General features: G+C 52.6%; 1 protein-coding gene across 1 annotated transcript in view; it reads right to left on the reverse strand.

Annotated features, from left to right (window-relative positions):
- SREBF2 (sterol regulatory element binding transcription factor 2) overlaps positions 1 to 24,368 on the reverse strand; it is a 60,285-nt gene that overhangs the window by 11,698 nt on the left and 24,219 nt on the right. Inside the window, exons 2-12 of the mRNA XM_080810542.1 lie at positions 22,820 to 23,278; positions 21,693 to 21,874; positions 20,865 to 21,011; positions 18,981 to 19,202; positions 17,862 to 17,976; positions 17,474 to 17,655; positions 15,182 to 15,374; positions 14,377 to 14,558; positions 11,800 to 12,079; positions 9,117 to 9,286; positions 515 to 683 (exon numbers count right to left, since the gene is read on the reverse strand). Coding sequence (XP_080666668.1) covers positions 515 to 683; positions 9,117 to 9,286; positions 11,800 to 12,079; positions 14,377 to 14,558; positions 15,182 to 15,374; positions 17,474 to 17,655; positions 17,862 to 17,976; positions 18,981 to 19,202; positions 20,865 to 21,011; positions 21,693 to 21,874; positions 22,820 to 23,278 — 2,301 coding nt within the window. The remainder of the gene's footprint in view (positions 1 to 514; positions 684 to 9,116; positions 9,287 to 11,799; positions 12,080 to 14,376; positions 14,559 to 15,181; positions 15,375 to 17,473; positions 17,656 to 17,861; positions 17,977 to 18,980; positions 19,203 to 20,864; positions 21,012 to 21,692; positions 21,875 to 22,819; positions 23,279 to 24,368) is intronic.

Consider the following 24,368-nt stretch of genomic DNA (forward strand, 5'->3'; position numbering starts at 1 on the left):
CGCCCCACTCTCCCCATGCTCCCACTTTAGAGAGGGGAGAGCACACAGGGAGCAGAAAGCCATTGGCCGCTCAAGTCTGAGAGCGGGGCAAGTCACCTCCAATCACTGTCAGACACCAGGGACAGCAAGCCAGCATCTCCATGCCTGGGGCCCTGTCCCCGCCACCACTCTGAGCACTTGATGACCCCGTCGCCTACTGTTCTCTAACTGCTCCGTATACAACTGCTTTCCAGTGGGACTGGGGGGCTGGGGCCAGTGAACAGCAACTCCACTCATCCTTTGTGTCTCCAAAGCACCCAGAACAATGTGATGGAGATAAGAGCCATGGGCTCTGAATGTCAGAGAGAGGCAGGCTGCAAACCTAGCTCAGCAGCCAGCCAGGTTTGTGACGTCCCTGAGCTTTGGGGAGAATGAGACTGAGACCACCTCTGTCCCGTGTTTGGAGCAAAGTCCCCCTGAGGTCCTGGAGGCTCTCGTGGCTTTCTCCAATCCCCGATGGCTGCCAAATTCTCACCTGGGTTCCTCTGAGCACAGTAGAGGCTCTCCTTGGCAGCCGACTTCACCGACCAGCTCCGCTCCATGAAAAACTTCTGGCCCAGGGGGTGACACAGCCAGCGCAGCGAGTCGGGGACCGCGCTGCGCTCTGGGCCACACAGGCTCTGGGCTCTACTGAGGAAGTAGCTCTGCAGAAGGACAAGGACCAGCGGTGATTCCAGGGTGGCAGGATGTCAGCTGCAGCCACCACGGGGCCTTTGGAGAGCACCACTGTGGTGGAGGCAGGCTGGGGAACGATCAGCAGGGGGGCCGGGCCCCTCACCTCCGTGGAAGTAAACGCCACCGAAACCAGGGCAAGTGGCTCTGGGGGAGCCAGCTCGACTTGGTGACCGGCAAGAGCGGGGAACAAGGTTTCAGGGCACGTATGGGGCCCCCGCTGCACCCTGCCCTGCTCGGTTGGCCTCACCCTCGTGCAATCTCCCTCTGGCCCTGCTGGCATTCAGCCTGCAGAGGTGAGGAGGGGAGGTTCGAGGAGGAGAGGTCACGGAGGCTCTGCAGCCGCGTGTTCATCCTCAGCCCTGTGAGGGCCTCGTAAGGCCAAGCCTGGCACCACCCCCCTAACCCCCGCCCCGGATCCTGGGACTTTTCCTGATCCGGCATTTTAATTAGTTATCCTTTAGAATATTTTGAGGCAAAAGAGTGTTCCACTTTGACTGGTTTTTCATCTCTTTAACCTCTGAGTATTAAAAGTAGAGAAGACGCACACAGCAAGCAGCTAGGAACTGTTATTTTTGTCACCGTCAACGCTGGAAAGACTGGGGTGATGGGGTAGCGCCCAGGCTTGTCCAAGGATCCACACAGGCATGCGTGTCTACAGCTGCTGTCTTTCCCCCCAGAGCTGGCTTTGCAAAGGCTTTATCTAGTCCCCTAAAGAGACTGCTGTACCATGCCTAGAGGATCCCCTGACGTGAACACCAGCCTGTGAGCGAAGACTGGGAGAGACTCTGAGAGCCTCTCTGCTGGGCCCCTCGAAGCCAGTGCCCTCGTCTCACAGGCCGTTCCTCGCCTGCGGGGTCTTATCACTCCAGGCCTCCAGGAAGTGCTGCAGATGCGCCGTCCAGCCGTGTTTTCAGAAATTCTGTCATTTACTGAGAGATGGTATTTTTACTCTAAAATCCACAATTTCCAACTCATAAGCCCAGTCAGTGCGGGCCATGTGAACAAGGAGCTGAGCCGAGAAGGATGGGAGGGAGGGAGAAGCACAAGACCCAGAGCTCAGGAAACCCAGAGGGGCCACCGGGACAGGCTCGCGGACTTAACCTTCACACTTCCGCCCCTGCCTCCACAATGAGGTCAGTGCCTCCCTGTCTGGTTCAGTCTGATGGTTCTGACCTTTACTGGGCTCTAAGTAGCCATCAGCTAATGTAACGGCTTCAGACGACTTGAATGCCAGGATCAGAAATAGCACCACCGAAGTGCTGCTAGGGGAACACAGACCGAGATGACGGATTCTCATGGGGGGCGGTGGGGGATGAATCTGGAGTGCTGCCTGACTCTGAGAGAAAATGGCCTGGATGGCCTGGCCCAACTGCCCTATAGAGATCCCCAACACGATCACAGCACTTCCCCAGAGTCTCTAATCGTGGGGCCAGCAGCACTCATGACCTTCCCTCCTCCTTACTGACCACCATATTCGAGACGGGATACTGGAGAACAAATGCAGAGGAATCCCATGACCTTCACCTGACCCTCAACAAAGTGCTGCAGAATCTGAGCCTGTAACTGCAGTGGAGGAGCCTGAATGGGCCAAGAGGTTGGGCGTGGGGCGCTGGCAATCCCAAGGCGTCTGAAGTCAGAGAACCTTCTCACGGCTGCCTCATCAGTAAGGGAGCAGAGTGCTGCTCCAGGGGAAACTGAGAACAACTGGTCCTGGGGGTTCCTGGGTGGCTCAGTCGGTTAAGCGTCTGCCTTTGGCTCAGGTCACAATCCCAGGGTCCTGGGATCGAGCCCCGCATCAGGCTCCCTGCTCAGTTCCCTCTCCCACTCCCCCTGCTCATGCTCTCCCTCTCTCTCTCTCTCAAATGAATAAACACAATCTTTTAAAAAACAAAATAACAATAAAAAACAACAGGTCCCTCAGAAAATCCCAAATATCAGCAAGAAAAGCAAAACCAAAGCCTCGTTAGGCGGTTTTGCAAAAGGAACCCAAAGAATGACTTAGAAAATCATTAAGTTAGAATATATGTCTAAGCTTAATACTGCAGAAAAACCTCAGTTCTAAGACATCTTAGTGTGTGTGTGTGTGTGTGTGTGTGTGTGTGTGTGTGTGTCTGTATGTGTGAGAGGTGGAGTTTAGCGGTTTGTATTAATAAGACATATAAATCCTGGGGTACAATCATCCACAGTGTAATTTCTAGGAGGCAAACTGAAAGAATGATTTCTGTTACTCTTTTAATTTTCTTGGCATTATCACGCTACGATAATCTCCCTAAATTTTACAGACACCAGAATCCCCCCAGGCTGTGGCCTAGGAGCCCCGTCCCCTCTAACTCATCTGCTAACTGCCAAACTGAGCAGCTGTGGCAGGAGACTCAGAACTGCTTAGATCCTGAGAGCCACCCTGCAGTCCCTGGCCAGGCCCAGTTCCACAGTGTCCCTCCCACACCAGGCTCACCCTATAGTTCTCAAACTGTGTGCCGAGGTACCCCGAAGTACCCAGGGAACTTGCAAGGGCGCCACGGGAAGTTCACATTTCTGAAGTAAATACAGCCATGCCCAACACGAGTCAGACACCACGTAAACTACTAAGTGGTGGTAGTTTGAAGTCTCGATGTGAGATTGCACGATCTCCCTTTGGATGTCACATCTTCACGAAGCTGAGTTTTAAAAGGCTACTGGAATAAAAAGCAAGCACTGGGGGTGCCTGGGTGGCTCAGTGGGTTAAGCCTCTGCCTTCCACTCAGGTCACGATCTCAGGGTCCTGGGATTGAGCCCCGCATTGGGCTCTCTGCTCAGTGGGGAGCCTGCTTCCTCCTCTCTCTGCCTGCCTGCCTCTCTGCCTACTTGTGATCCCTGTCTGTCAAATAAATAAATAAATAAATAAATCTTAAAAAAAAAAAAAGCAAGCACTGGGGCGCCTGGGTGGCTCAGTATCTGCCTTTGGCTCAGGTCATGATCCCAGAGTCCTGGGATGGAGCCCCGCATCGGGCTCTCTGCTCAGCAGGGGTCTGCTTCTCCCTCTCCCTCTGTACTTTCTGCTCAGTCACTCGCTTGTTCTAACAAGTAAGTAAATAATCTTTAAATAAATAAATAAAAGGAAGCACTGTCTGAAAATCAGAAGTCAGTGCTGATATTACTCTGATTTCAAAGTCTGAGAAGGTATGTGACACCCAACAGGTCCATGTACCCCAGTGATCAGTAATAACAGTTATCAAGAAAAAAAATACTATTTCTTCTTTCAACTTTGTGTCTATTTCTTCAATAACTACTAAACTGTTAAGACATAAATGTGTATTAAGATGTCTGCACCTGACTAATAAACAGAACTGTTAGGTATTTCTTTTAGCCCAGGGCAACCATGAAAAAATTACTGAGACAGAAAGGGTGCCGTGAGGTGAGAAAGATTGGGAACCTCTGGTCTAAATCATTTTCACAGAAGCCAGCCCTCTGCTTGCCCTCAAAGCCTGACTCATTTGCTAGCTAAATATATTCGACTGGGGCACCTGGGTGGCTCAGTGGGTTAAGCCTCTGCCTTCGGCTTGGGTCATGGTCTCAGGGTCCTGGGATCGAGCCCCGCACTGGGCTCCCTACTCAGCAGGGAGCCTGCTTCTCCCTCTGCCTCTGCCTCTACCTGTCACTCTGCTTAGCAGAGAGCCTGCATCCCCCGCCCCGTTCAGGGAAGGACTGTCTGGGTCTCTGAGTCTGGACCCTCTCAAGAGACGCCAATCCATGGAAGGGTCGGTTCCTTTCCCAGAAATCAGTTCCTCTCCTTTGCTCAGCCTTACTGAAAATCCAACTCTGGCCATACCTATGGTGTTCCAGATATTAATGCCCTTGGAGCGAGCACCACCACTTCTAGAGATCTCACCTCAGGAGAGACTCGGACAAGCGGGTGAGGACGGCGTGAGGGGACACGGCCCGCAGCATCGCAACTGCAAATATGGGAAGCAACCAGATGCCACCGAGCAACCATGCCGCGGTACTACGAGCCTCCGTGGAGTAAGGAGGCCGCAAAGACAGAGGCCCAAGACCCACCGTTTGGTTGGAAAAAAGCAAGTGGCAGAACAGGGAAAGCAGACTCACCACCATGCAGGAAGCCCGATGCTGGGCTCGATCCCAGGACTCTGGGATCATGACTGGAGCCAAAGGCAGCTGCTAAACTGACTGAGCCACCCAGGTGACCCGGCAGGGACAGGTTCAAGGGCACCATCTTTCTGATCCTCGGCTGCCACGCACACACCCTCCTCAAGTGGGCTCAGTCCCTCAGAAGCGCAGCTGCGTCTTGGCGGTAAGGACAATCAAAACCCCAGTGGGGCTTTCTGGGATGATACTATGATCCCAACGTTTAAACAGGAAGGTAAAAGGGCAAAACCTAGTCACTAAAGCTAGAGGGCTGACACTTCCGGATATCAAGACATATTAGAAGATTCAGCCACTAGGGGCATGTGGTGTTGGCGTAATGGAACATACTGGAGCATCCAGAAGCAGACTCATTATACACGGGCACTTGATTTATGACAGAAGTGCCACTTGGTGCTGTGGGGCAAGGACAGTCATTTTATTTATTTTTTTTTAAAGATTTTATTTATTTGTCAGAGAGCGAGCACAAGCAGGCAGAGGCAGAGAGCGAATCAGGCTCCCTGCTGGACAAGGAGCCTGATGCGGGACTCGATCCCAGGACCCTGGGATCATGACCTGAGCCGAAGGCAGCAGCTTAACCAACTGAGCCACCCAGGCGCCCCAAGGACAGTCATTTTAATAACAGAGTCTGGGGGCAGGGAGATTTGCATATGGAAAAATAAAGTAGATCTTACATCTCCACCTCACACAAAAAAGCCAATTCCAGGTGGAGATTTGGACTTGGGTCTGGAAATAAGAAATACAGTAGAGCGTCTTCACAACTGGGACAGGGCAAAGATTCACTGCACAGGACGTAAAGTCACTAACTATAATGGAAAAGACTAATCGTCTGATTTCATGAATATTAAGAACTTGTGCTCATCAACTGACACCAGGAGGAGAGGGGCCCCCGTGCAGCTCAGTCAGCTGAGCGCCTGACTCTTGGCTTCGTCTCGGGTCATGAGACTGAGCTCAGTCCGTGCTCAGCATGGAGTCTGCTTGAGATTCTCTCCCCTGGGCCCTACTCATGCACACTCTCTCTCTAAAATAAATAAATAGGGGCGCCTAGGTGGCTCAGTGGGTTAAGCATCTGACTCTTGGTTTTGGCTGAGGTCACGATCTCAGCACAGAGAGATTTTCTCTCCCTCTCTGCCCCTCCTGCTGCTTGTGCTCTGTCTCTCTCAAATAAGTAAGTTAGTCTTAAAATAAGTACATCTTTAAAAGAGAGAGACCGGGCAAGCCACAGGAGATACATGCAAAGAACATATCCCACAAAGGATTAAAGCCAGAATAAAGAACTTCGATCAATAAACAGACATTGCAAATAAACAGGTATAAGACTTGAATGTGATTTTCACAAAAGAGATTATCCAAATGGCCAATGAAAAGGTGTTTAACATTGTTAGTTCCCTGGAAATTACGAATGAAAACTATGAGATACCAGAGATATCAGAAGGGCCACAAGGGGCGCCTGGGTGGCTCAGTGGATTAAAGCCTCTGCTTTCGGCTCGGGTCATGATCCCAGGGTCCTGGGATCAAGCCCCACATCGGGCTCTCTGCTCAGCGCGGAGCCTGCTTCCTCCTCTCTCTCTTTCTGCCTGCCTCTGCCTACTTGTGGTCTCTATCTGTCAAATAAATAAATAAAATCTTTAAAAAAAAAAAAAAAAGAAGGGCCACAAATGACGGGATCATGTGTTTGGTGAGGAGGCGGGACTGGAACTTTCTTTCCTACACTGCTAATGGAGTGGAAACCGATGCAGCTGCTCGGGAAAACTGCTGGGCATGGTCTACTAAAGCTGCATCATTGGAGCCGCTGACCTGGCAGCACTGTCCCTACAAATGCAATCACACGCTCACCACAGGATGGACAGCATCGTTCACAGCAGCACTGTTCATGATAACCACGAACAGGAAACTCAAAAGTCCATCTCTAGGTCTCGCCATAGAATGGACGATCTCACTGTGTGCAACGACACAAACGAATCTACACACAACCCTGCACAAAAGCAGCTGGACATACACAGTACCTACTGTGCGACTCTCCTTTCATAAAGTCCCAACAGACGCAAACACCTGTGGTGACCGGGACGGTGGCTACCGTGGCTGGAGGCCTTGGGGGTAGGTAGGGGGAGTTTGCTGACTGCAAGGGATGCTTCTGGGGTCCTGGTCATGTTCTGTTCTCAATCTGTCTGCTGGCTGTGTGAGTGTATTTGCTCTGTGAAGTCACTGAACTGTTATTTATGATTTGTGTACTTTTCTCCGTGCATATTATACTTCAATAAAAAGTTAACAGAAATAACAAATAAGAGGCAGATTTGGTGCCAGAATTCAGAATAATGGTTATCTTTGTAGGGGGCAGTGTGAGTGAAAGCCTGAAAAAGCTTCTGAGAGTGATGGGAAGTTCTACTTCTTTTTTTAAAGATTTTATTTTTAAGTGATCTCCGTACCCAACGTGGGGCTCGAACTCACAACCCTGAGATCAAGAGTCATGTCTTCCACCGACTGAGCCAGTCAGGGGCCCTGCAAGTCCTACTTGTTGATCGGGGCAGTTGTTACATGGGTGAGTTCACTCTGTGACAATCCAACAAGCTGTACATTAAAATGTACACATTTGGGGCGCCTGGGTGGCTCAGTGGGTTAAAGCCTCTGCCTTCAGCTCAGGTCATGATCTCAGGGTCCTGGGATCGAGCCCCGCATCAGGCTCTCTGCTCAGTAGGGAGCCTGCTTCCTCCTCTCTCTCTGCCTGCCTCTCTGCCTACTTGTGATCTCTGTCAAATAAATAAATAAAATCTTAAAATAAAATAAAATAAAATGTACACATTTTTCTATATATGAATTGCTATCTCGATGCAATTAATGTCTTCAAAACACTTTTTGGGGGCAGAGAAGTTACAAGTGTGATGACATTGGTCCAGAGCACCAGGACAAACAAATGGGACAGGGAAGCGGCCTTAGCCGATGCCTCCTACTCTCAGCCTCGACTGGCCTTGCCCAGAAATGCCATCTTGCCTTCCCCTAACACTGGGTCAAGAGCAGTGTGCTCTCTGGGCAGCCGAGTGAGCCCCAGCCTTACGCTCACCCATGGTCCTTAAGGCCTGTTCCTTGTCTGGGTGCCCTGCCAGCCTGGCTGCTCCCTGAGGACAGGGCGGACACCCTGCACAGCACTGTGCATCCACTCCAGCGAACGCCTGGTCTGGAGCAGGGACTCGGTAACATTTGTTGAATGAACATCTTTTTTTTTTTTTTTTTTTAAGATTTTATTTATTTATTTGACAGAGAGAGAGAGATCACAAGCAGACAGAGAAGCAGGCAGAGAGAGAGGGAGAAGCAGGCTCCCTGCTGAGCAGAGATCCAGACGTGGGGCTCGATCCCAGGACCATGAGACCACGACCCAAGCCGAAGGCAGAGGCTTAACCCACTGAGCTACCCAGGCGCCCCCTGAATGAACATCTTATCTAAGGTCGCTGAAATAGGGTTGAGACACAGAAAGTACATGGGGCTTTTCTGCGTCCTCTGTCACCTAGACAAGGGTGACACACTTCAGGAAACATCAGTGTCCCCAAAGGGCACGTTCCTATTCATCAGCTCATCAGTGCCACGACCGAGCTACGGCAACAAACGGAGATGTGATCGCTCTGTGCTGAACACAGCGCATGTAGTCAGCAGCCTACTCAAAGCGGGCACTGAACAAAACGTCTCTTTCTGCTGGAGTAAGAGAAAGCCCGAGGTCAGCAGACGTGGGGAACCAGCTGATAACAAGGACTGTGAACTCCCAAGGCTGGCCCCATGCCGGGCACAATGCTGGCGCCTGACAACAGCCGTTCCTGCCCTGGGTCTGACCTGAGCTCCTCGAAGACATGCACCGTTTTCCGTTTCTGGACTGAGAGTAATAGAAGATACGCACTAACTACATTTTGTGCGAATAAAAACACCAGGAGACACAACCATAAAAATCTCAAGAATTTTTACGACCACTCGACGAACAGAAGGGTCCTATGTTTAACCCCCCAGAATGCGGGTCACTGTCTCACTGAATCCACCTTCTTACTTCAGGCACCGAAATGTCCTGCTTATGCTTATAAGGGCCAGGAGGGGTTTTGTTATCTTGTGGGTCTGCTTTGTTTCGTGCCTCAATATTTGTGAAATGACCCACTGACTCAGTATCTACCCGGCTAGGTAGTCGGCCCCCGAAGGCAGGGCCCACACCTGTTTTTGCATTTTAGCTCCTGGCCGGGGAGGCGCGCCTCGCACCGGTCTGCAGGAGGGAGCTGCAGAGTACTCACCGCCAGGAAGCCTAGCTTGCCCCCACACCGGGTCTTGAGCCCCATGGCGGCCGTCAGATGGATCTCAACCAACGTGCTCGGTGGGATTTTCTCTTCTGCGCATTCGGCCAAGTTCACGGCGCACAAAGCCATGTGTACATCGGAGCAGGCAGACCCTGCAGGAAGCTTCCCTGTGGCAGGCGGAAACAGACGCTGAGTTGATAGATTCCTCCAAACGAAGCTTTTTTTTTTTTCTGTGTTCTCCAGTGTAATCACAGCAAGAGCACAAGGACTAGAGAAGGTGTTTGAACTCTGTCATCAGATGCTCCCGGCTGGGATGCCAGGCTCTGTGAGCAAGGAGCTGTGTGTTCCTTTCTACCTCACAGGCTATTGGGGCCGAGAGGAAATGCATGTCAAGTGCCTCACATGTGGCCCACGGGCTGTTTGCGGGTGGCTGCGCGGGACTCAGAGGTAGGCACTGCGACACTTTCCAGACACAACCGTGTTCTGGGAAACATCTTGCGTCTCCAAACATGGAGAAAGGTAGTAAAAGTGGAAAACACAACAAGAAAATAAAAATGATGTGAATTTATTTTCACTGTAAAAGAACGCATAATATCTAAGTACACCCCTTTTTGAGGGATAAGTAACAAAAGGGCAATGATGTTGGACACGTCTTGGGTTAGCAGGTGGAAGGCTAGGAAGGCTTCCTACACACTCCGTGTGAGGGTTGCAGTTATGTGGCATGACCCTGAAGTCAGGGGTGGAAGTGCCCCTGTGTGGACATGAGGGCCCATCAAGGCCATGAGGCTGTCACATTGTTGCTCGCTTTGGTCCTTGCTACAAGGCCAGGTGGGGGCCAGGACAAGCCAGCTTTGCTCGGGGGGACCCATGTCAAAGGTCAGACAGTGGCCGAGCCAGGCCTCCTGACCTCATCAGCCCCACATTCCTCATCCAGGGCCACCCTGCCTCCCCCATCTTTCTGTTAGCCCCTACATTTTGTTCTGCATGGACATCAGGTGTCGCTCTCTCCCAGGAGACACCATCTGGCTTTCTCTCTTCAGGGGAGGGAAGGTGGAGGGCAATGACGGGACCAGGTTTTAGTCACCTGTCCTTTCAGCGCTTTGAATAAAGCCAGGCCCACAGAGTGCTCAGCAACTGTGCAGGGAATGAGTGATGCGGCGAACCACCCTAGGGGGAATTCTCCAGAACAAGACAGCTGGGAAGACGAAGCCTCCTGAGCAGAGACTTGGGAGGGAGCTGGTTCCATCCCCTAAGCATACTCTGAGAGGGGAGAGAACGAAGCTGGGTCTGCAGACAGGGACTGGCCGCCGGAACTCTACCATGATCCCAGGTGTTAAAACCCCATGGCTGGCCCCATGGGTCTCATCTCCCATTCACTCCACGGCTGGGGCCTGCTAGCGCCCCATTTTTGGGCTGAAGCTCCCTCACCGGGGCATTTCCATCACCTTCCTGTTACCACATCCCACTGCTGCTTTCTGACCTTCTGCGGTTATCCCCATAGCAACCTCCCTTCTTGAGCCCTGATTTCGCTCCCCCAGCACCAAACCTCTCGGGCAGGCTTCACCTGACTCCTGCCCCTGGCCTGCCCATGATATGTGATGTCTTTCTGGGTTCCTTGAGGGTCCCCTTCCAAAGTCCTCTCATCAGCAACCTCGGCTTTCATTCTCACTAAAGGACAAAGATCAACCCCCCTTCTCGGGCCACGGGTTCACCGCCGTGCATCATTTCCCTCCAGTTCTCACAGGCAAGCGTCCAAAACCAAACTCCTCCCTTTTCCCTGGAAAAATGCTCTCCAGCTTTTTCCCCTCACCTTTGCTGGCAGCAACACCATTCCCCCAGACTCTCAAGCAAGAAACCGGGGAACCGTCCTCACCGCTCTTTTCATGACCCTCATGTCCACTGGGCCCCCAATTCTTGTCAATGCCAGCTTCTGCTCTCTCTCCGCCTGTTCTCGCGCCCCCTCTCGTCTCCAGCTGCATCCGCTCCCACCTGGCCTCCGTGACGCCAGCCTTCATCCTCTGCCCACCCACCTTTACCTGCCATCAGAGTCGATCTGCTCACTTCAGAATCGGACGGTGTCATCGCTGCCTGGCTCCCGTCACCGGCCCCCCCACCCGGCTGGCTCTAAGACCACCAAGCTCTTCTTCTCAAGAGTCATCCCACTGCCTGGAAGGCACACCCCCTTCCACGCGGCTGGCGAACCATCCTGTCATGCAAACCCTCAACAGTAACCCCCACCCTGCAACTGAAGCCCGGGCCCTCCGCTACCTCCACCGCCCGAAATCGGAACTCACTTGCGGACCTGCCTGCCCGTTATCAGGGCAGGAGTTTGTTGAATGAAATGAATGACATTTCACTGAATCTACGGTGACATCCGTCTTAAGTCTACTATTAATTTAAGTACCGCTAAGGAGAAAAGAGTGCCAACTCAGCCACACCATCCACTGTGTAAAGGACACAGCCCAAGTGTACAGAGGTTAATGCGAAAACGCGTGTGCCTTAAACCAGTGAGCTACGGTAAGGAGCCACGTCTGCAGCCACGGATGTGGGAGGTCTGTCCGGGTGTTCTAGGAGAGCAGCATGGAAAGGGCTTCGGCCGGAGCAGAGAGCAGGCAAACCAGGCCCGGGTGGGGAGACGGACTGCCCGGCGGCCTGCCGGGCGGGGGCGGCCCCCCCTCACCTGTGATGTGCAGCTGGTGCAGCCTGTGGTAGGCCAGGGCCGCGTCCCGGGCGCTGGCCTTCGCTTCGTCCTCGAAGCCCGCCGCGGTGGCCGGAGGGGCGGCCCGCCGGCGCTGGAAGACCTTCCTCAGCAGCCAGCGCACCAGGCGCAGCTTCTGTAGGCTGTAGCGAATCACGTTCCAGGAGAGGCTGCAGGCCAGGTCCAGGCGGGACGTGGGCAGGGCCCGGCCCAGCACCGACAGGCAGGTCTGCAGGTTGGCCGCGGCGGCCGCAAAATCGCCCTGTAAGGCAGCAAGTGGGGGGAGGTCGTTCACTGTGATCTCGCTGCGGCCTTTTCATTTTGCTTTCTTTTTTTATTTTTTAAAGATGTACTTATTTATTTTAGAGAGGGGGGCAGGGACAGAGGGAGTGAGTCTTCAGCAGACGCTCTCTGCTGAATGCTGAGAGGCAGGCTCCATGCAGCGTCTGTCTCACGACCCTGAGCCCGTGACCTGAGCCGAAACCGAAGGTCAGACACCTAGCCGACTGCACCACAAAAACGTTTACTTTCCCTTCACTCCCTAGATGATCAGGGTAACACATGATCATTGAAGAATCTGGGAAAATTCAGAAAGCAATGAAAAGGCAAGAAGAAGTCACCTGCAACTTTACCTCCCATGGTTACTGACATTTTCATGCATTTTCTCCTGTCCTTTTTACTAAATTGGGATTGTACTGTGGTCTGCCTTTGAACAAACACTATTGAGAATTTCCCACAGTAGTTTTTTTTTTTTTTAAGATTTTTAAAAAATTTATTTGACAGACAGAGATCACAAGTAGGCAAAGAGGCAGGCAGAGAGAGGAGGGGAAGCAGGCTCCCCGCTGAGCAGAGAGCCCGATGCGGGGCTCGATCCAAGGACCCTGAGGTCATGACCTGAGCCGAAGGCAGAGGCTTTAACCCATTGAGCCCCCCAAGCACCACCCCCCCCACAGTAGTTTTACACATAAGATGAGAAGATGGATTTAAATGATGATCTTTCAGGCTTATGTGACTTTTTAGGCTTTTCGGTTCTCAGAGTGTGGTTCCTGGGGACCAGCAGCATCAGCCCCCGGGATCTTGCTGGAAATGCAAATCCTTGGTGCTCTCGCCCCACTCTCCCCCACCTGCTGAATCAGAAGCTCTGGGGTTCTGACCACCTCCAGGTGATTCTGTTGCCTGCTTAAGTCTGAGAGCCACCATCTTAGACAAACACCTGGCTACACGACTAGAACCAAGGATCTCGATAAACTACTCGATGTCAACCTGAGAGGGTCCAATGGAGAGTCTGTGGGCCTGTAGTGAAGATCTCTTTCTCTCATGACCAGCAACCAGAAGGAAACTGTCCTCTCCCTTCTCCTGTCCTGCAGTGGGCACAGCTGCACTTCCTTCCGGCATCATCACGGGAAGTGGATCGATCGGTACAAGGGGAGCACCCCTCTCCCGGCTGATGGGCGGGTTCCAGATGCACCTCAGCCCTGCCCCCGGCCCCTTCTCACTCCCAGGACCCTCTCCCTGTACTTCCGAGCAGCACGGCTCAGACAGAGGCCACCACAGCTCCAGCCTCCCCTACCCTAGTCAATGCCACATCACTTCCACTCCACCTCCTATCTTCAACATTTCCTGAATCAGTCTTTCCTTTCAATTCCAGGCTCTCGCCGCCTCTGATCTGGTCTATTCCAAGAGCTCCTAACTTGCTTCCGTGCCCCTTCGCGCAACCCATCCTTCCTGCAGCTGCCACAATGACAATCATGAAACACAGACCGAACATGCCTCTAGGATATACATCTTGGAGTGCTGTTTTTCTGGGACCAGGCCTGCTCCAGGCGGTAGGCCTCCAACAACCACACCTATAGTCCAGGAGCCACAGCTCTCGGCCTGGCTGGCAGCTCCAGGCTACTCGATCAGATTCTCCCTGGTGGGCACTGCAGCCCAGGGGAGGGGAGAGTCAGCCCATGGTGTATGGCAGCTGAGGACTGTTCCCGCTCTTGTTGCTCTGAGACGTGACCTTGAACTCTTCCTTCGATGCTGTGAGATGCCCCAGAATCCTTCCCATAAACTTTCAGCTTATCTCCCTGCTCAGAAACCTTCCTGGTTCTCCAGAGAACTGGGGGAAAAAAAGCCCCAGATCAGTTCCTAGTCAACGATCTCTCCAATTTGGGCCTGAGATACATGACCAGCTTTAGCCCTCATCTGTCCCAAATGTATCCTATACTCCAGACATACCTGTCTACCTGCTGGTCCCCAAGTAGCCCATCTACTCATGATCCCTCCACCTGGAAGATCGTCCCTGCCCCGACCGCTCGGCTTAAGCCCCAGGTTCCCTCGGCCCAACTCGTCCCTTCTGCCGCGCTCCCAGAGTGCTCTCCTCGTCCTCTGTGATAACACACACTACAGGTTATCTCTGTCCGTGGAATCATTCGCACACAGGGGTCCTCTCCTCTGCTGCCCTGTGACCGGCCGGGGCAGGGTCCTTTCCTGCCGCCCACAAGCACCCGCCCCAGCACTTCACACACCGGGGTGCTCGGCAGAAGTCGCTGAGTTATTAGCTGCAGAACTTACCCTGGCGAGGTCCAGATCTGCCTGCTTCCGGTGTCTCCAGAAGGTGACCGAGGGGCGTGAATGGGGCCGGATCACAGGTTCCCCGTGGACCAGCAGCTTCACGAAGACGCTCAGGACGATCACACCATTCACCAGCCATAAGAGGAGCGTTGGCATCATCCAGTCAAACCAGCCTCCAGAACCTGAAGAGGCACGTCTCAGCGGAGCCCACGAGAGCAGTCCGAGGGGATGGCAGGCCCCCCCCCAACTGACCCCTGCATCTCACAGGTTAGAGCACTCCACCTCATTTTCGGAAGCGTGGAGAACAAGACGGCTTCATTTAGTAACAGTGTCTGAATGCTTTCCATAGGAATAAGACATAACCTTATTCCACACCCCAGGCAAATTTGGGACAGTTCTGTAGCCTAAATAGGGACCCTGTAGCCCTTGTCACTATGGAGCCGGGACCCACAGCTAGATAGCAAAGATAACAAAAATCCTTGTTAGTCAAGGTGGGGTGAGACCACTGGTTTTAAGACTTGGGCAAAAATACCACATCCTCCTTCAAACAGGGACACCTTCCCTCCCCAGATCCCCAAGCCCAATGGTAACAGCAGCGTGGGTTGCTGATTTCTTTTGTTCTTACTGACTGAACTCGGGCTTGCCCTGTTACTTCCAAAATGTGACTTATGCCAATCCCTGGCAGGCCTGGTACAAAAGCCCTCTGGGACCCGGTAGACAAGCCGAGCAGAGTGCACACACGGGGCCTGTCCCCTGCGGCAGCAGCCCACCTGTGCTTGGGGGATACAACGGGCCCTCGACCTACCTGACTCAAGGGACAGGATGCTGCGGCCGGAGCCTGAGTACGGGTGCTGGTCAGAGCCGTGGGCCCCTCCCCACTGCAGCAGGGCGGTCAGGGGGTTGAAGGAGAGGCAGAGGAAGGTGAGGACACACAGCAGAATTCGAGAGCGGTCCACCATGCCCAGCGCTACCGGCGGAGAGTCTGGCTCATCCTTGACCTTCAAAGCAGGGCCGAGAGGTTGGAATGAATACTGCGTGGGGTTTTATGGCATTTTACTTTTATATGTACTGGAGTCAGACTGTGAGATTTAAATTTCAAGACTATGAAGTCAGATAGGAAGAGAGCAGGAGGCAAGGAAGAAGCCCACAGCTCTTCGGCTGCTTCTCAAACACTGGCACACTCGTCCTCTTGCCACCTGGGACAAGAACATGTTCTGAAGACCAAAGGCAGAGGAGTCCTGCTTATAAAACAGAGCACACAAGAGAATATTCTGCAGTGTTCTGTGTAATTCCACAACAGGCAAGCTAATCTAATCTAAAGCAACAGAAAGCAGATCAGTAGTTGTCTGACACTAGAGAGGGATGCAGGAACTATCAGCCACGGTGTACGAAGGAGCTTTGTGGAGATGGAAATGTTCTGTATCTTGATTATAGTGACAGTTACATAAGCAAACTCTTCATACTGTACGCTAGTGCCTTATGCTACTATACAACAGCTGCTTTATCTAAGCATGTAAATTCAGCATCAACAGGGGCGCCTGGGTGGCTCAGTAGGTTAGGCATCTGCCTTCCGCTCAGGTCATGATCCCTGAGACCTGGAATGGAGCCCCGCATCAGGCTCCCTGCTGAGTGGGGAGTCTGCTTCCCCCTCTGCCCTTCACCTTGCTCATGCTCTCTCTCTCTCTCAAAAAAATAAATAAAAATCTTTAAAAATAAATAAACATCAATAGAACTGATTACAGACCATACAACTGGGGTGCCTGGGTGGCTCTGTCGGTTAAGCGTCTGCCTTTGGCTCAGGTCATGGTCCCAGGGTCCTGGATTTGAGCCCCACATTGGGCTCTCTGCTAAATAGGGAGCCTGCTTCCCCCTCTCCTTCTGCCCCTCTCTCCCCACCCTACCTGCATGTGCTCTTTCTCTCAAATAAATAAAATCTTAAAATAAAAAAAGACCGTCCAACTTCAGTATGAATCTATTTACAGGGCTTTGCCTGCTGTAAAACTGTAACACTGCTTTTTTACCCCTCCCCATCTTACAGAGGGAGGACTGGAGGCAGAAGCCCTGCCTGCCGAGGGAGCCGCCCACAGAGAGGCAGGGGGGAAGCCTGGGACCAGGTCTCCTCCAACTCTCCGTGCACACATACCACACCACTCTTTTTCAATATTTATTTTTAAAGATTTTATTTATTTGAGAGAGAGGAGAGAGAGAATGAGCAGTGGGGAGGGGCAGAGAGAAACAGTCTCCCTGTTTAGCAGGGAGCCCGATGAGGGGCTCGATCCCAAGACTCCAAGGTCATGACCTGAGCTGAAAGGCAGATGCTTAACCAACTGAGCTGCTCAGGTGCCCCTCCTTTTCAATATTTTAAAGCCATCTGAAAATTTCTTCTGATGACAGATGCCTAGCTAATTCAATGTATATATCATATGGCCTTCTGTTACCAAACAGAATCACATTTATAAAGTACTTCAAGAATAGAGCTTCCTCAGTAAAATTAGGTACATGATACTCCAAACAGTTTGATCCAAAACAGGCTAGAAGGGAAATTTGTGCTTTCGAAATCGGAACTTGCCAGTCGGCTCCACCAGTCCCGAGGGCTGGATCACTAGGCTCGAGCCTCTTTCGGCTAATTCCATTAAACCACAATCACCAGGGGCTTTCTTGGACGATTAATGGCCCTTGGTTGGAATGTTACTTGTCAGGCTGCAAATTGTAATCGTTTCCAGAAGAGGTCCCAGAGGCAGCCTTGCCCTATACCGACTCAACAACCTCAAACAATGGTCTTGCCGGGCCCGCTACGAGTGAGGGACGTAACGAGGCGCCACGGGCAGTGCGACAGCTGCTATGTGTTCCCGTTCTGGATTTGGTCCTTATTCCTCTCAGATGGGCTCCTGCAGCAAGGACCCCTTAAACTGGACTACACTGAACCAGTTCAGCGGATTTTGTGGCGGACACAGCAAGACCTAACGTCACAGAATTCCTATTCTCCTTCCCTGGTCCTCTCAACGCCTGGCCTGGCCCCGCCTCGGCAGCGTCTCCACAGTTCAGCTGGGAGAGATGGGAGAGATTCCAGGGATCAGAGGACTTCAAAAGCTCATACCTTTGCATCATCCAACAAAGGGCTTCCGGGCTCCGAGTCGATGGAGTAAGGGGAGAAGCCAGCCTGGGACCCCGAGTCAGAGGCCGGAGGGGACATCAGAAGGACATTCTGGTTAAAGTCATCGATCTTCAGCTCCACGTCATTGTCCACCAGGCTGCCTAGGTCGATGCCCTTCAGGAGCTCTGCAAAGAAAACCGCATCTGACAAATGGTCTGTTTCTCCAGAGCACCCCCACCCTGTGCTGGTGCCTAGGCCAGGGTTGGGCTGGGGGAGGGGCCCACGCTCCTTTCTCCCGTTGCACCCCTGAAAGCGCCTTGTACACAGGGCCCAGCACCGGACTTTTACGAGCAGAAGGTCTGATAACCCTTTTTTCGATGAGCACACTCACTGTTTTTCTGATTCGCCAACTTCAGCACCATGTTCTCCTGGCGTAGTTTATGATTGACCTGCTGCAAGTACTTGATGTAGTCGATGGCCTTCCTCAGGACGCCAGACTTGTGCATCTGGGAAGGAAGATGAGTGAAAACACAGTGGCATCCCTGCAGGCTACACAGTGAGAGGGCTGAGGCCCAGAGCCTGTGGGCGAAAGCCGGGCTCCGGGCTGCGATGCTGGCTCGCTCACTGGTTAGCTGTGCGACCCAGGACAAGTCACTCAGGATCTCTGAACCCTGCTTTCCTTGTCCTTAAAATGGGGATAATGACGATATATGAGTCACAGGTGTGCGGTGAGGGCAAAATGAAATAATACATGTACAGAGAGTAGCCCCCCTCCCCAGTCTGGTGCACAGTGACACTCAAAATACAGATTATTAGCTAGTACTCCTCTTATAATAATCCTAGAACCAAAACAAACTTTAAAGAAAGCAAATAACAAAAATACCAGAGCACTGTTGGCTAACTATCTTAAGGAAAGTTCAATTAGCACATTTCTGGTCTATAGGCTAATAAGGCAAATAAAATTGTCTTTCAAAATAGAGATGATGAAGATAAACAGATAACAGGTTAAAAAAAATCTATGTGACAGAAGACAAATTCACTGAAATACTGAAATAATGAACAATTTATTCCCTCTATTTGCTGTTGGTTAAAGACCCAATCTCCATCTTCTCTCTTCCCTAAAAAGGTAGAACTATTGCTAACCACCCATGAACACAACTAAACCTATGTCAGCAACGCCACTAGCCGACTCCAAGGTACACCCAGCCCTGCACCTGGCCGCCAGCTTGCAGCATGGATCCCTCCACCTGTGCTACTGGAACCTGTGGTCACTGCAGAGCAAAGGTCCAGGCAGGTTTGCTGCCTTACCATCCCCCACCAGTTCCCTTATGTTGGTTAATATTTTATAATCTTGGAAAAAAAACACAAAACCCAAGACACTTTAATAAGAAAGCACCTCTAACCATCCTTAACGTTCATTCACTTGGACGTGGGTTCTCCTAAATTCCTACGGCAAAGACAGAGAGAGGGGAGATGATGGCACATGAAATGGTCGCTGCTCGGCACCCACCTTGGCATCTGTCCCCATGACCAGGTCCTTCAACTCGATGATTTTGTCATTGATGGAGGAGCGGTACCGCTTCTCAATGATATTGTGAGTCGTTCGCCTTTCTCCTTCTTTGGGGGGCTCCAGCTGCTTGACTCCCCCAGGTACCTGCTTAATGGGCACTTTCTCTTGCCCCATCATCACAGGCATTGTGGTCAAAATGGTCCCATTGCTGCCCACCAGAGTCTAGAACAGGCAGAGACACAGAGCAGAATTACCCCGTGGCTAGTTGGAATAAAGCAATCCCAGAACAGAGACCTGCTGGCCTTGGCCTTGTGCCATTGCCTGGTCTGACACTCTTCGTGGCTGAACCAAGTCGGGACCCACGAAGCCTCAGGAGCCACGGTACCTGAGCTCCTATACCCCCTTCAGAACCACTGTCTACAAATCACACCACAGTGGGATTAATGTGAGTATGTTTTAACCTTTGATCTAAGGGCACCCGAAACAAATCTTGGGTTTCCTGTTTTACTGGCAAACCATGAGCCACCTGTGAACTCGTGTACACTGCACCGTATCATTCTGGCCTCAAGGAAAGCTTTCTCCTGGTGCAGGATATATCTTTTCCTCTCATACGACAGTGAAGTCACTTGCTGTATTTCCTTATATAATCTGGCTATCAAAAAGCACAAGGGCAGAAGGGCTAGAGCCATTCCAGTAGATAAACAGGCCAATTGTAGAGGCTCCCCCTTTTCTCCTCAACTCTGCTCTCTCCCCATTTCTATTTTTACCAATTCTAGTTTTATTTTCTTCAATAAATGGCCTCAATATCCAAATGGCCAGTGAACTTCATCAACCATTAAGACATAATTTTCACATAATAAAAAGCACATATTTTAAGTGTACAGCTTGATGCATTTTTTTTTTAAGATTTTATTTATTTACTTGACAGACAGAGATCACAAGTAGGCAGAGAGGCAGGCAGAGAGAGAGGAGGAAGCAGGCTCCCCGCTGAGCAGAGAGCCCGATGCGGGGCTCGATCCCAGGACCCTGAGGTCATGACCTGAGCTGAAGGCAGAGGCTTAACCCACTGAGCCACCCAGGCGCCCCAACTTGACGCATTTTTACATATGGATATCACGTGTGTAACCAAGACCACCCAGACCAAGACACAGACCATTTCTATCCCCTTAGAAAGCTCTCTGGTGCCTCTTCCCAGTCCCACCTGCCCCTTCCCCCACTTGTGATCACTGCTCTGACCTCTAATACCACAGCTTAGTTCTGCCTCTTCTCGAACTTCATGTACCGGCATCCCCAGCGTGAGCTCCTCTGTGACAGGCATCTTTTGTTCAATGCACTATTTCTGAGGTTCAGCAGTTTTATGCAGCAACGGTTCTTTCTGGACATGTGGGTTGTTTCCACTTTTTGGCTCTTATGAGTAAAGCTTACTCTCAAATTCTGATCACCTCTCACTCTCTCGGACTCTTTTGCTCTAAGCCGCTGACATGGCTGCGACTCTGCAGCCCAAGGACGGGGCCTTCCCTGTCCCTCACCTGGCAGCCCCTCCTTGCCTGGCGGGCCTGGGCTCCTTCAGAAGCCACACCCCCATCAGCGGGACCTAGAGGCAGACAGCCCTGGGTGCAGCCGTTACCCAGGAACCGGGGATACTCTGCTACTCCTCTCTCCTCCCTCAGAGTCCCCAGTACTCCCACATTACATGCACTGATGGTACTTCTCAAGGGGGAAAAAAAAAAACCCTAAAAGGGGGCGATATTTGCAATCTGACACATTCCACAGGGGTTCTGCCCCTGCCCATTCTGTAGAGGTTTTGTTAACATCTCTGGGGCCCAACACCTCCGAGAGAGGAGGGGGTGGTGGGGGGAGGGCAGGAAGGAAGGCGGCTCTTACTGGTACTTGAAGGGCAGCTGTCTGGATGGGGGTGGTGAGGGCGGTGAGGGCTGGGTTCTGGACCGCGGCCATGACCGGGCTGCCATCTGTCTTTAGTGTGGTCAAAACAAGGGAATCTGTCTTGATGATCTGAGGCTGTACCAGGACCTGGATGGAGAACGAAGAAAAGGAGAAAGGCAGGCACTATTATTTTCCTATTTTGCCTTAGCTTCTTACTACACAGACTCCCTCCAGGAAAGAATGAAAAAAAAAACAGCATTTTCCTCAAACCGAGAACACAGCTTGATGGCGGCGTTGAGAGGGAGAAAGAATAGAGCTGAAGGGTCTTAGGTTTTAAGACTGGAAAGGTTTGAGAAAAGCAGTGCCAGGGCCTGGCAGGGGCAGAGTTGGGGGGGCGGAGACAGAGGACAGGAAGCGGGGTCTGATTCTGGACAAACTCAGGAAAGCCAGGAACATAGCTGAGAAGCAGAAAGGAAAAAACCTGGATTTTTTTTTTTTTTTCAAAGATAAACGACCTTGTTAGTGACTACAGTCCACTATAATATGTGACTTATAAACATCCTAGCACATCTCCTTCCAGTTTTATGCCCGTTCTGTGTGTCACTAGAATAAACCATCTCCACTGACTGAGTGTGCGTGAGGGCCGGCGTATATCCAGAGGCGGTCTCAGCCAGGTCTCCACACCTGGCTCAGGGGCGCCTCCCAGGCACCCCAAATGCTGCTCCCTTACATGCTGCTATTCCTTTCTAGTACGCAGACCACCTCTTTGACCAAAGGCCAGCTCCCAGCCTCCACCTGGGCCTCCCCGACTTCTCAGCGGCCACCTACCGGGACCTGCTGCACCTGGGGGGCGGCGACCGTCTGCACCGTGGCCGGGGCGAGGGTCTGCAGCGTGCCATTGGCCGTCTGCGTCAGCACCCGCTGGGCCTGCACCGTCTGCACCTGCTGCTGGATGGTGACCGGTTGTACCTGGGAGGATGTCACTAGGCTTTGGACTTGAGGCTGAAGAACTTGGGAGAAGAGGAGGAAAAAGTCACTCGGAGGAGAAATGCACCCTCACTGTGGCTGCAGCAACAAGCGAGGAGGGGGACTGCCTCCCGACTCCCCACCTGCTGCTGAAGAAGATGTGCACAGCCATTTGCAGGCTGGTCTAGTTAACAAGAACATTCCATGAGGGCTGCAGCAGTTTTTGAGGGAACGGGAACAGATTGTTTTATTACTCTGAGAGCTGGGGTGGAGGTGCAGGGAGCTAATTGGCCAATGAGTGCACCCAGCATGGGAATCCAGAATCCAAGGAACCTACCATCGCACCAGGCTTCATTCCTTCCCGTGGAAGGAAGAGAAAGCGCACTCTGGGATGACCAACTCTGCTTTTTTGCTTTGTTGCCTCTCCGCAGCTCGTAAGCCCTCAGGAGCCCACTGGAGAACCGTCAGATCCCTTGAACTTCAGAGTAAACCGCCCAGGGCTCCCGGCCGCGCGGGCACGGGGTGTAACACGACACGGAGGGTCACTCGCACGCACTGAGGCCCGCGCGAGGCCTGCTGTGCGGAGCCGGAGCCCCTGCTCTAAGTCGTATTCTCTGCGGTGGCTGCTCAGGAGATGTTTGCTGAATGGATGGTTCTCCAGCTCCGGGCGCCAGGATCTGGCCGGTGTTTGGGTAATCTCTGGACTCGTTTCACTGAAGCCTTTAGCTCTAGTTACCAGCGAGGCCCTGTGTCTACTCTGCTCGTCAGACGCTTCTAGCAAGGGTCCTCGAAGCGGGCATGACAGATACTAGGGTGTCTGAGGAGGCATAGAGTGTGAACTATTCCTGTCCTTGCCGCCAGTGACCCCAAACTCATTCAGACTCGGTCATCCCCAAAGAGGGCAGAACCCTTGACCTCAGAAGCGTCTGCAAACTGGCACAGAAACTTCTGAAGCAACCGATCACTCCGCTCTCTGACTTGTAAATCACCTTGGAAGCTGGTGGCTGCGTTCTGGTACAGCAAAGGCTGCTGGATGATCCTGGTCTGGGGAGCGGTGCTGAACGTCGGGGTGATCATCACTGTCTGTGGTGGCAGCTGCGCGGGGGGTGGCGGTGGGGGCTGGGGGCGAGGCTGGAGCACGGGAGCAGCCCGAGGCGGGGTAGGCACCGTGCTGGGGGGGACCTTGACTTGCAGGGCTGGCGCCTGGGGGGAGGCGGCCGAGGGAGAGAAGGCGGGTAAAGGGACCTGGCTGAAGGACCGCTGCTGCATCGAGGGGTCCCCCGCTCCGGCCCCCCCATTGCCGCTGCCACCGCCACTGCTGCTGCCCCCGCTGCCTCCGCCACCGCCGCTGCCGCCGCCGCCACCACCACCGGGGAAGGAGCTACACAGCTGCTCTGAGAACAAGTCAGGGAACTCTCCAACTTGATTGCTGACGAACTGCAGCATCTCTGTGAATAAACAAAAAGGAGTAATTTTATTGCCATCCAAAAGATCTATTAACTTCCAAATTTGCTTAAGAAATGGAGGCATGCAAAGCAAAAAGCATTCCCGGAACCAGAGCAGAAGTGGGTCAGGAAACCCTCTTGGACCTTTCAGTAGGCAACCAATGGGCTTAGGCGGCCAAGGGACAAGGGCACAGGACTTCCATCTTCGGTGTTCTTCTCTCCCCACCTCCAGGCCCTTTCTACCAACTTTCCTGATTATATCAGGCCAAACAGAAGCTCCCTCTGTGCTAGGTGAGTATTGCTTTTGGAGGTTACCGCCTGTCTCATTTCACAACTGGGGACCCTGGGGTGGAAAGCGGGAGTCGCTGAGTTCAGCAGCCTCAGGTGTGAGGCCACCTCCAGTCTCAGCACTGCTCCCCCGGACAGAGCCCGAGTGCAGGGGTCAGGAGGGTCTGGCTGCAAAGTTATGCCACACCCCAATCCGCTCTCGGCCCAGGCAGCATTCCCTGCTCACCACAGGCAGGCCCCCGGCCTTCTCTCCAAAAAGGACATAGCCCTGGGCACTGCTGGTACCAGCAGGAGCACTCAAGGATGATGAAGCTGATGGCCTCCGAGTTAGGAACTTTAGGGGTGGAGTGGATGGAAACATAATTAAAGCCCAGAACAGGGAAATGACTTGTCCAAGGTCCTCCAGCTCATCAGGACACAGCAAGGATCAGAACCAGTTCTCTGTCTCCCAGCTGAACGTTCTCCCACTGCACCACAGGGCACTCACTGCCGGAAGGCTGGGCCAGAGCCCCCATGCTTTAGAGGGGACCCACTCTGGCCCTCTTCGGGCTGGGCCCTTCTCTCTGAGCAAGGAGTCTGTGGGACCAGAGGGATGTGTCCACCTGGAGACCATGGCCCCCTTCTAGATTATGTTCCAAGTACTGGGGCCCTAAGTCCCCAGCCCAAAGGGCCTCAAGCCTGCCTCCAGGGCCTCTTCCCCTAGTTCATCCTCCCTGAAATTTACCAAAACCCAACTTAATCCACAACTAAAACTCATCTCTCATGACTCCTGCCTCCCCACAGAGCTGGTCCCCATTTGAAGTCT

The sequence above is a fragment of the Martes martes genome (genome assembly GCF_963455335.1).
Source record: "Martes martes genome assembly, chromosome: 8".
NCBI classification, from domain to species: domain Eukaryota; kingdom Metazoa; phylum Chordata; class Mammalia; order Carnivora; family Mustelidae; genus Martes; species Martes martes.